Source organism: Protobothrops mucrosquamatus, unplaced genomic scaffold (genome assembly GCF_001527695.2).
Source record: "Protobothrops mucrosquamatus isolate PMUCROS unplaced genomic scaffold, P.Mucros_1.0 scaffold191, whole genome shotgun sequence".
Taxonomy (NCBI): domain Eukaryota; kingdom Metazoa; phylum Chordata; class Lepidosauria; order Squamata; family Viperidae; genus Protobothrops; species Protobothrops mucrosquamatus.
In genome coordinates, this window is record NW_015386547.1 from 187,771 (window position 1) to 199,312 (window position 11,542).

Here is an 11,542-nt window from a genome sequence, read left to right on the forward strand (position 1 = left end):
CCCCCCCCCACCCCCCCGCGTCGACATCCCAAGCCCCCCGCGCTCCGAGCAGCGTCACTCTTATAATAGGCTGTTGTCTGGAGTGGCGCTGGGGTGGAGAAAGAAGCTGCTCCTCCGAGGCCGCGCCTTCGATCAAGCCGAGGCTGCAGGCTTCCCTGCTTAGCCGGGCGACGGTGGAAGAGCTGCGGCAGCAGCAGCGGCGGCAGCGGAACCCAGCTGGTGGCAGAGCGGTGGGTGGAGATCCCCCCGGAGCATTAGCCTAAGGAGCGGCGCTCTCCAGCAGCGAGCATGGTGGCCCCGGCCTGCCCGAGGCCTCCGAGTGTCCCGGCCGAAGCGCCAGATGAGAGGCTGCTCTGAGCCGGGAGTAGCGGAGCTGACTTGGCAGAAAGGAAGGGAACTCTCCCGACAGGAACAATGCAGCACCCTTTGGATCTGGGCGCCGCCGCCGCCCACTATTTCCCCGCAGACCCTTTCGTTGACCACCGGTCGCACCGCTATCGGAGCTTTATGATCGAGGAGATCCTGACGGATCACCCGGATGCCAAGAGCGCGGCGCCAGCCGGGGAGCTGCTCAAATTTGGCGTGAAGGCTCTACTGTCGACCCGACCCTACCACAACCCCTTAGGTAGGTCTTTCTTCGCTTGTGCGCTGCCTCTCTTGGTGGACCTCTGTGTGTGTGTGTGTGTGTGTGTGTGTGTGTGTGTGTGTGTGTGTGTGTGTTTGGACGGGAGGGGGAAAAACCAGGTCTTCTTGGAGGGTGGGGCTAAGGCGGAAATCAATCCTTGGTAGAGGATGGGGCTGCTCACAGGGCTTGCGGGAAGGAATATTCGCCCCCCAACCAGCCGTTCCTCCTCCCACCCAGCCCTGAAACCAGCGGGTTGGCTCCCATTGATCTAGAGAGGAATTGAGGCTCCCTTCTCCCTCTCCCACCCCACGTACCCTGCCTTTGGGGTGTCGCCCCGAGCTTATCTTCTCTGCAGCTGGAGACGGAAGCCCCCCTCTTTTCAGGAGCCCTCCGACTCAAAGGGCAGGGCCGCGCTGCAGCTGCGATCCTGCAATCAGCGGAGAGTTGATCTTGGGGGGGAAACGCGGGGGTCTTTAGTGCCCTGCCGGGACGGAGGATCCGGTAACCACCCCTTGCCTGCCGCGGTGGAACAGACACGAAGCACGGAGTAATTCTCTCTGAAAACGAGTGACAAATACGTTTAGTGGGTTTAAACGAGGACAGCCTCATTCCTCCGAGCATTCTCTTTTCCACAGAGAGTAATATTTTCCTTGCCATTGATTCAAAGCCCATGGAAAATCTCAACTCTTTCGCGGCCTCTCCCTCACCGCCTTAAAAAAAATAGGCTTCGGGCTACTTGTTCGGAATAAGGCAGTGTCGACGGTCTTGCATAATATCATTCTAGTCTCTGCCTCAAAACTTTCGGGATAGAGCTCCAGGTTGACAGCTTTATCCAAGCTTGCAGGGAAAAGGTTTTAAAAAAAACCCAGAGAAAGCTTATATAGAGGTCCAAGGTCCCCAACCCAGCTGGGGGGGTGGAAAGCGACCAGATTGAGCCAAGCTGCGCCAGACTTCCTTCGGGTGCAACTTCGAGGAGGTCGGTCTCCCCGGGCCTTTTCTGAGACGCGAAGCTGAGGGAGGCTTCTCAGGAACGAAGTCCCTTCTCAAATTGATCTGGACCAGCAGAGGGAAGGGGGTCCCCGCCCCAATTCCCGCTTGGAGCAGCGGCTGGGGTAGGGAAGACCGAGGAGGCTTGGGCAGTCATATTTACACCTTTTGAAAGTCCGGTGATCTCCTGGACCGGTGTTTGTTTTTTTTCAGGGAACACCTCTTTGGCCGCCTCTCTGCTTCGGGTCTCCCCAAACTGCTGCAGAAGAAGGCCCCCAGAGGCCTGCCGAGAACTGGAGGAGTCCTCGGAAGGTGGCCCTGACTTTAGGGCAAACTAGGCCATTCCCTCAAGAGCAATCGGTGGGCCCGGATAAGGCTTGGAGGAGAGGGGGAGAGAGGGAGAGAGAGAGAGAGAGAGAGAGAGAGAGAGAGAGAGAGAGAGAGAGAGAGAGAGAGAGTAGGCGGGGTGTGTGTGTGTGTGTGTGTGTGTTTCTGGCCGGTGCACTCCCTCCCGTCCATCGGATCTGCTTGTTGCCTTGGAAAAGCTAAGATGCTAAGGGCCTCTCAGCTGGGTCTCCTTGGCTGCCGGCTCCTTATCACCTGGCCCTCCCCATGTCCGAACCCGTGAGTTGTACCTCGAGGAGAAACGGGAAAGCACGAGGGTGCCTAGTCCGATCCTTTGGGCGGGTAGTTGCCTTTGTCTGAGGTGAGCCTGAGATGCAGCATCAGTAATGGGGTTCTTTCCCACCCTCCATTCAGCTGGGAGCCGAGATCCACGGCTGGTTTGGTTTCAGCTGGTCCTCTCTAAATCGGGACCCTACACGCTTGCATCTGACAAAGCCAGTCACAAGCGAGAGACAAGGGCCGCTCCAGAACCGGCTGAAATCCGACCAACCTTGGTTGGAACCGGGCTCTTTTCACACGGTTTAAAAAGCGAAATCCAAGGCTCCATTCTGGGGAGTCGCTTGTTCCCTGCTTTTGCTTTGTTCTAATTGGAGAATGGCCCTGCAGCAGCCACGAACCGGAGCCCCTTGCCCCTTCCCTTGAGGGGGCTGCTCATCGAGAACTCGTTTTAGCTTGATGGGGGAAGAGGGAAGAGCGCGCAGTGGAGGAGAGTGAGAGCAACCAATGTGCAAAACAAGTGAAAAGACCCGTTCAGATAAAAGGCCGTTTTTCCCACTACTAACACTGCTAGTACCGTCCTGTTGTTATATCAGTAATGAGGACAGGGCCAAATCGCCAAAAGGTTGGCCCAGTGACATTATTTGTACAGCCCAAACGCAAAAGTGACAAGCCACTGTAAAGAAGTGGTGTTGTTCTATTCTTCTGTCTTTTTTTTTTTTTTTCCATTTTGAAAATATCACCTCCCGGAAATACCTAATAAGATGCGGATAGGTGGAGGCGCTTAGATAAACCTCTGCCTTTGAGAGCATTTCTGGAGGGCCTTTGCATTCCTGCTTTGGGGTATGCTTTACGCAGAACCTATTTTCTCTTCTTACTCCATAGCCTAAATCCTTGCAACAATTCTCCATCCTGCCTTTATGTTGGATATTAATGAACAGGCAACCTCGGCTTGCAGAGCAGCTCTACTTAAACCCCCCCCAAGCTTTGCTGCTAAGAAAGGATTGAACTGATAGCCAGAGGCAAAGAATGCGACCCTGAGAGGAAGAATTGCTGTAAGCTGGTTTCAGCAATGAAGGGTTGTGGGTCTACAGGGAGATTCTCCAGCTCTCTATTGATTAATCAATGGCGAGAATCCAGAGCGGAAATTCCAGAGCAAGACATTAGCAGATTTTGCCACTGGAACAAATCCGGCTGGATCTCCGCTCCGTTTTACATCCCCCGCCGCTAATTTGCCGTTGTCAATTTGAGTATCGCCTTTCAGAAGCTTTCAGGGGAAGTAAAATGGACGGGTATTTCCATGAAATGATTTTAAGCTATGCCTGTTCTTTAGGATATATAGCCAAGAAGGCTGAGGTTAGGATTGGAATTCGCCTGGATAAGGAAGGGAATAACTTTTGGAACTAGGGTTCAGGAATTGGTGCTCAACTTTCCTTGAGGCTTCTTGACCCTCAAACAGAGCTTCAAACAATAAGCACTCCAGAGTTTGCCTTTTTTTTTTAATCAAAGAAAGAAAATAGATATTGATTGGATGTTTCCATGACCTATCTCTTTCCTCCCGACTTCCGAAAGATGTAAAAGAATCTGAGTTATTGTGTCCTTGCTTTTTGTTACTGTTGGCTTGGCAAGTTGGCGAAACTAATGTGGCTTCTTCCTTCTACGGTATGAAGTCTTTGGGGGAAATTCCTCAAATTTTGTTCAGTTCTGTGGGATTTGCTTCTGCATAAACGGTGCCTGAGAAGACTCAGCACCAAGTAATAGGGCAAAAGAGTTCATACTGGATGTGTTCCAAGTCCCAGGGATTTTAATAGGTATGTTTTAAATGCACATAAAACTGAACTGAATTAGAGAACTTGAATAGAGCCTGTATTATTATGATGTTAAGTGTTTACAACAATGTGAAGTCACAGCTGCCAATTCTTTAGCTGGTGTTGACCTTCATACGCATCAAGTTCTTCCCAAGAACCCAGGATGCCATTATGTATGGGCTAGTATATGTGTATATCCAAGCCTTTTGCAATTGATTGGTGGACTACGAACCCAATAAATTGAACTGAACTGAATTGACTGATGGAAATTTTATCAGTGTGCAGATTTTCTAAGAATTGCCCAAGATTTTTTGGGGTATAGCACCCAGTGTGCTGATATGGTCAGTTGCCTAGTCAGCCAATTATTTAGACTGGATTGGCATTTTTATTCATCTATCAAGGCCTTCCCAAGGATTTGGAATATTCTTATTCTTATTTTATAGCAGTGGTTGGTGCAAAATTAGGAAACATGGTTTAATGCAATAATACAGATTTGAGCCCCTTTAGCGTGCAGTATTGTGAAACATTGAGAAGTAAATCTGTATGTTTTCAGTTGTACCTCAATTGAATGAAAAAGTGTACAATTGTATGTTCTTACAAGTGTACTTTTTTATATCCTGCTGCACCCAAAAGTAATTTATTTATTTCTCATTTCACCTAAAGATCACAGTACAGCTCTGATTATTTCTAAATTTATTTATACAATAGAATTGAAAGCTATCCTTAAGAAGCAGCTGAAAAGTTTCAAAACTGGAACTATATATAATTGTCATACATTTATGATATACGCTTGTGTCTGTACATTTGTTCTACAGTAAAAGGATTTATGCGTCAGTTTAAAAGATAAGATTTATAGGTTGCATATATAGCTGTAAAAGAAAATACGGGATTATCCATTTCCACATATATGATGAGAAAATGGTAAATACACATTTAATGTTGTGGGGTCCTTTGTGCTCTCTGAGCTTGGTTGTTTTCTTGTAGACATTTCATTACCAAACTAGGTAAAATCTAATTTCATTTTTGCCTAATTAAAAAAAGAGAGCAGTAGCTGCATTTTTTTGAAAATTATTTTGGTACTTTTTTTTAATTTTTTAGCAGCAGTGCTTGCTTGCTAGCTTGCTTTCCAAAAGACTAATCTGTTGCTTCTGGGACCAAAAGAAAGACGAAGAAAGAATTTCATGATTTCTGGGAGCAGCTTAATAAAATAATACCTTTAAGGAAGCCAATATTGACCGCTGTCTTAATGCCTCGCAGACGCACTTCAAAACCCCAAAACCTCAACAAAAACAGAGTCAATTCCATACTGGAAATAACTAGGCTTTCCTGACATCACAGGAGCTTATTTACAACCCTGGAAGGGTACCATGAATTTCCATAATCAATGGAAAATTTCGCCGTATTGATTTACGATGGAAGGGCTCCCTTGAAGTTACCGGCTGCTGAGCCCCTTGGAAATGCTTCCAACTAAAGAGGCCTGGATCGCAGCTTTAGGTCCTCGATATTTGCGGTCAAGCACAGCATCCGTGGGATTGCGCTGTCCTTACCACCCCTGTTCCAGAAGAAGCGCTTCCGACACCCCACCCCGGGAGAACTCGCAAGGGGGCTCCGTTCACCTTTAACCCATAGCCCTTCAAGTTTAATCCCAAACCTCATGGGTGCTGCTTTGCCCGCACCCCTGGGTCCCTGCAACTTTGATTGCTGGCAGAAAAAGGCGCAGGGATTTGCTTGCAATGAGCACGCCACAATTCCTCAGAAAGAAATCCTGTTCTTAACCCACAGAGCCAAGACCTTTAGAAGGTGGCGCTTGCAGCTTTGGGACACCCCACCCCACCCCACCCCCACCCACGACCCGATGTCAGCCTTCCTCAATAGGAAGGACTAAATAGGCCACCACCTTGAGACTTGTAGAGATTGAGGTAATGGGAAGGGACACCCCGGGCATGCGAAGGCACCAGATTGAGCCCAGAAAGGCACAACAGTCAGGCTTGGATCGTTTATCGCTGTTCCCGAGTTTCTTTCCTACAGGGCAGCTCTTAAACCTGGAAAAAAGAACGTGTGAGCCTCTCCTCAAACTCTTGCTTAGACCGGTCAGATGCTTGTGAGGTCAAAGGGGAGCCCTGCCGAAATCGGACAGCCCCCCTCCCCCCCCCTTTTTTTTTTTTAAAAAAAAAATCCGGCTAGAGGCTACCATTACTGTAGCCAGTCACAGCAAACCCCAGACCAAACTTAACTGGAAAAAAAAAACATCTGTCCCAACAGGCTGCTGCCATAGTCCAGCTTGTCCAGAAGGTGCCGTCCTGCAAAAGGGAGGCCGTTGCCCTCTTTCTCCCCGCTCCACCCCCGTTCAGCTTGTTTCTAAGGGGCTGCCAGAGCCCCGGGGGAATGCAGAGGGCTGAGAATTGGGGGGGGGTTCTGTCCCAGGAAACACAGGCGGCTTGATGCGCCTTCTCGCAGCCTCTCTACCGTAGAAGCTGGGGGCGAGGAAAGGCAGCGTCAGGATCGCAGCTCAGGGCAGTCTGTAGAGTCCGCCGTTCCTGAAGTGAAACAGAACACGGGGGCTTCGTTTTGCCCTAGCCTCTCACAGGTTATATTTGCCTTTCACCCACTCTGTCTCTGTCTCTCTCTGTCTCTCTCTCTCCTTCCTTCCTTCCTTCCTTCCTTCCTTCCTTCCTTCCTTCCTTCCTTCCTTCCTTCCTTCCCTCCCTCCCTCCCTCCCTCCCTCCCTCTCTTTCTCTCTCTCTCTCTCTCTCTCTCTCTCTCTCTCTCTCTCTCTCTCTCACACACACACACACACACACACACACACACACACCGGGGTGAGGGGGTGAGGTGGGGATTTCTCTGTTTTTACCCGGCGTCCATCCCGTGTGTCACCCCCTCTGTCTCTCTGCTTTCCTCTCTCCCCAGCGGTGCTGAAGGCGGAGCAGGCGGCGGTCTTCAAGTTCCCGCTGGCGCCCTTGGGCTGCTCGGGTCTGAGCTCGGCGCTACTGGCGGCCGGCTCCAGCCTCCAAGGCGGTTCCGGATCCCCGCACCTGCCGCTGGAGCTGCACCTCCGCGGGAAGCTGGACCCGGGAGCCCCCGAGGGGGGCGGGAAAGCTAAGAAAGGCCGTCGGAGCCGCACCGTCTTCACCGAACTGCAGCTGATGGGCCTGGAGAAGCGCTTCGAAAAGCAGAAGTACCTCTCCACCCCCGACAGGTGGGCAGCCCCCGGAGGTCAGAGTCCCGCGGGGGGAGGAATGGGGGGGGGCTTACTGTGTGGATGTGCGAGCTCGCAGGAGAGAGGTGACCAGAGGGGTTACGCCGAGGAGAGTTTCCCCCCCCCCAGATCTGCAAGAGGAGGATCGGGGAGGGGGAGATGGGTGCGACCAATCTACCTGACCAATCTGCCAACCTGGTCCAGTAGTGACCAACCTGGTCCAGTAGTGTATCATGGAAGAGAATGTGTGTGTGTGTGTGTGTGTGTGTGTGTGTGTGTCCCCGCACTTCCGACAAGGGAGTCCTGAGTGAAAACCGGGGCCTTCTCTCGCATGGGGGGGGGGAGCGGTAGAGGGCAGGAGGATTAAGGTTTCTCAAAGGGTTGAAAAAAAGCGAAGGTAGTCTGTTTGTCTGCCCCCCCCTCCACACACATACACACACCACTCACTCACTCACTCACTCACTCATTCGCTCACCTCTTCCTGGGATCTTAAAGCTGAACCGGACAAGCACTTTCTGAGCAGGAAGCGTAGCTGCTGATCAAACTGCAACTGTGCTCCACTTTCTTGGAAGCCAGCCGGCCTCGGCTCAGGCTCCGGCTCCGGGCAGAGAATGTGTGTGTTTGTGTGTTTGTGTGTGTGTGTTTGCGTGTCCGCACTTCCAACAAGGGAGTCTTGAGTGAAAACCAGGGCCTTCTCTCGCATGGGGAGGAGTGGTGAGGACAGGAGGATTAAGGTTCCTCAAAGGGTTGAAAAAAAGCGAAGGTAGTCTGTTTGTTTGCGCCCCCCCCCCCCCATATACACACCTCACTCACTCACTCACCTTTTCCTGGGGTCTTAAGCTGAACGGGACAAGCACTTCCTAAGCAGGAAGTGTAGCCGGGAGCTGCTGATCAAACTGCAACCTGTGCTGGGGTCTTGCCTTTCCTGGAAGTTAGCCGGCCTCTCAGGGCTGCTCCCGGCTCTTCTTTTCAGGCTCCGGGCTGGAAAGAGGGCGGAGGGCTCTGCCTTCAGTGCGCCAGACACACTTAAGAGCAGCCAGTGTGGGAGAGGCAAGCAGAGCGGACCAACCATCAATGCATCTTTCTCCTCCCTGTAGGATAGATCTGGCGGAATCCCTGGGCCTGAGTCAATTGCAGGTGAAAACCTGGTACCAAAATAGAAGAATGAAGTGGAAGAAAATAGTAAGTGTGCTGTTTTGAAGTTCAGGCTATGAACTTTTCACCCAGCCCTTATTTACACAGCCAAACTGAGGAAGTCTACCCTCCTATCAATGGGATGTTGTCGGAAAAATAGACCTAGGGCTTCAATCCTTCCTCTCAGGGGGATCCCTTCCTTTGGGGCACAACTCCCATCATTCCCAACCAGTATGGGCATTCCGCATTGGAAAAGCAAGCTGGCTGCGTGAGGAGTTCTTCTGGGAATACAATACAGAGGCAGGATTTCTTCTCTCTTCCTGGGCCCAGGCCTCCAGCCTTCGCCTATGGAAGCTGTGCCTCTACAGCAGTGAAGATTTCTGCCGGGTCCACAAGGAGCCCACCAAATGTGCTTTTTAAAAGGCAAACGGGCTTTCTTGGGATTTTGTTTTTGTTTTCTCAGAAACTTTAGTTTCTGAGAAAAGAGAACCTAACGAAAGTTCAGAACTGAAGAAGCTTCTTGGATGAGAAGTGAAACATTTTCAAGGTAAAAATTAAGAAAGTCCAGCTGCCTTTGGAAAAGCACCTTTGGGCCAACCCTGACCTGGAGGATTGAGAATCTCCATAGACATTTAGCCGCCCAACCAGGCAGGGCAGAGCTATTTTTTCTCATCTCAAGGCCCAAGGCTGAAAGTCTGCTTGTGGTCCCTCGCAAAAATAGGGGAGAAGCCTTTCAATAAAGTGGAAGCCAGCTGGTTTTATGAACAATACAAGCCATGGCATGCTCAAATCACAGACATGGGGCCAGGAGGAGACTTAGGGAACACGGGTTATCCTGCCTTGGAGCTTTCATCTAGAGAGGGCGTCAAGCACGCCTTAGAGGCAAAAAGAAGATTCCACTGAACTCAGTGGGGGTTTTGATTAGGCCCCCCCAAAAATCCAACATTTTCTGACCAGAATTATTAAGGCCACATCTCATCCCATTTCCAGGCAGCCCTATCTGCTTTGGCTGAGGATGATAAAAGTTGTCTATGGAGATTCTCGGTCACCCAGGTCCTGGTTGTCCCAAAGGTGCTTTTCCAAGAGGCAACTGGACTTTCTTGTTTTTCTTTGAATAGAATAGAATAGAATAGAAGCTGGAAGGGACCTTGGAGGTCTTCCAGTCCAGCCCCCTGCTCAAGCAGGAGGACATTTGAAGACGTTTCACTTCTCATCCAAGAAGCTTCTTCAGCTCTAAAGAAGTTTCTTGGATGAGAAGCGAAGCGTCTTCAAAGACAAAACAAGGTCCATTCGCCTCTTGAAAAAGCGCCTTTGGGATAATGATGAGAGTTGTGGCCCAACGCTGCTGAAGGGCAGCGGTTGGAGAAAACTTTTTTTCCGGAAGGAGCTTAATCTGTAACTAACCCGGCTGCATTCTTTCTGTTCAGGGAGAATCCCTGGTTTGAAAGGCAACGTCAGTCTGTATCCTTCAAAATGCAGCATTTTACAGAGTAGCAGCTGATTTTCCAAGCCATACCCGGGAGAAGGAAAGGCAGCCGCCTTCCTTAACCGGCGCGTCCTGAACCCTGAACACAGCGTAACCTATGCTCTCGTCGTTTCAAAGTAACCACTCGTAGCCCGTTTGCCACAGATGAAACGGTTGCTTATTTACCTCAGTTTCTAATCCCATCCGCGTGGAAGTGAATTTGACTAAAGGGCGCCGCGACGAGAAACGGCGCCTTTGTTTTTCACCCGCCTGAAATGCGAGGGGAGGGAGGGAAGGAAGGAAGGAATCCAACGAAAGAGACTTTTCTCCACTTCAAGGGGTCTTGCTAGGCCAGGGGTAGGCAACCTTGGCTCTTTTATGACTCGTGGACTTCAACTCCCAGAATGCCTGAGCCAGCCGTGCTGAGGAGAAATGGAGAGGTTTTCATGCTGAGCCATGCTGGCTCAGGAATTCCGGGAGTTGAAGTCCACGAGTCATAAAAGAGCCAAGGTTGCCTACCCCTGGGCTAGGTAGAGGCTGACCGGCTCGGCGTTTGCCTTTCAAGCTCGAGTTCAGCACTCAGGAACCGTCTCCGCAAAGGCGCGCAGGCGGAAATAGAGGCCGAGGCAGGCGGCCGGCCTGTTACGCAGCGCCAAGCAGCAATAGCGTCTTTTCATTGGGCGCGGGGGCGATTCTGCATTTCCCAACCCTCCCAGCAAGCTTCGCTCCCCAGCGTTAACTACTGTGGCGTTTGGATTTGGTCTAAGTCAGACCCTTTGTGACCTTTAAGTGTGGGTTGTTTTTTTTTTTTTGTTTAAACAGGTTTTGCAAGGCGGAGGCCTTGAGTCTCCCACCAAGCCCAAAGGCCGCCCGAAAAAAAACTCCATCCCCACCAGCGAGCAACTGACCGAGCAAGAGCGAGCCCGCGAAGCCGAGAAGCAGCCCGCGGAAAACCTCGACTCTCCCTGCCAAGCCATCCAGGAATAATAAAAGGAGCGCCGCGTGCCCGCGGACTAACGATCTGGCGCCCGGATTGCGGAGGCTGGACTGCTGGCGCCCGAACCTCCCGGCTTGGCCCGGAAGGGTGACTGGGACCTGCGGCCGTCCAGAACTGAACCTCAGCCTCGCGGGGCCTCGCTGAGCGACGAGGCCCCCGCCGGCTTGCAATGCTACCCCGTGGGTCGCCTGCCTTGAGCGCAGACAGCGGGGCTCCACTGAAGCCCTGGGTTGCAGAGGTCCTGCGGCCCTTTCGCCGCCGTTTAAGGAAGTGGCCGCGTGGAAGAAGGCGACGGGGACGACCCGGGGATGGAGGTGAGGGGTGGACTCCGATTCCCAGTTGATTCCGTTGTAGGATTTCCTAGGCGTCTGAGCCCTTCCGCCCTCTCCCTGCGTGGGCCTAAGGAAGAACCGCTCCCTCTTCTTGGGAGGTTCGATCGCGGCTGTTCCCGCGCTGGGTCAGAGAGGGGCGGGGAGGGGGCGGGGAGCGTCTCCGAACTTATCCGGCTAAACTCATTTTACAACCAGTTTGTATTAACGTAAAGATATTGATTTTTATTTCAATAAAGTATTTTATGAACGATGGGCCTCAGAGAGGCGTGCTGTGCGTTCGTTTTCCCGGGGTTGTGCCAAAGGCCACCCTTGTCCTCCCGCAGGCCTCCTCGCGAGGAGGCCCCGCGGGCGATCAAGGGGGCTTCCTCCGAGGT

General features: G+C 51.7%; 1 protein-coding gene across 1 annotated transcript; it reads left to right on the forward strand.

The window, feature by feature from the left end:
• The first annotated feature begins 414 nt into the window (after window positions 1-414).
• On the forward strand, window positions 415-10,826 carry BARX1 (BARX homeobox 1). The gene is made up of 4 exons (XM_015813752.1): window positions 415-625; window positions 6,952-7,240; window positions 8,338-8,422; window positions 10,662-10,826. Exons 1-4 carry the CDS (start codon window positions 415-417, stop codon window positions 10,824-10,826), a joined length of 750 nt encoding a protein of 249 aa, XP_015669238.1.
• Window positions 10,827-11,542: the final 716 nt, after the last annotated feature.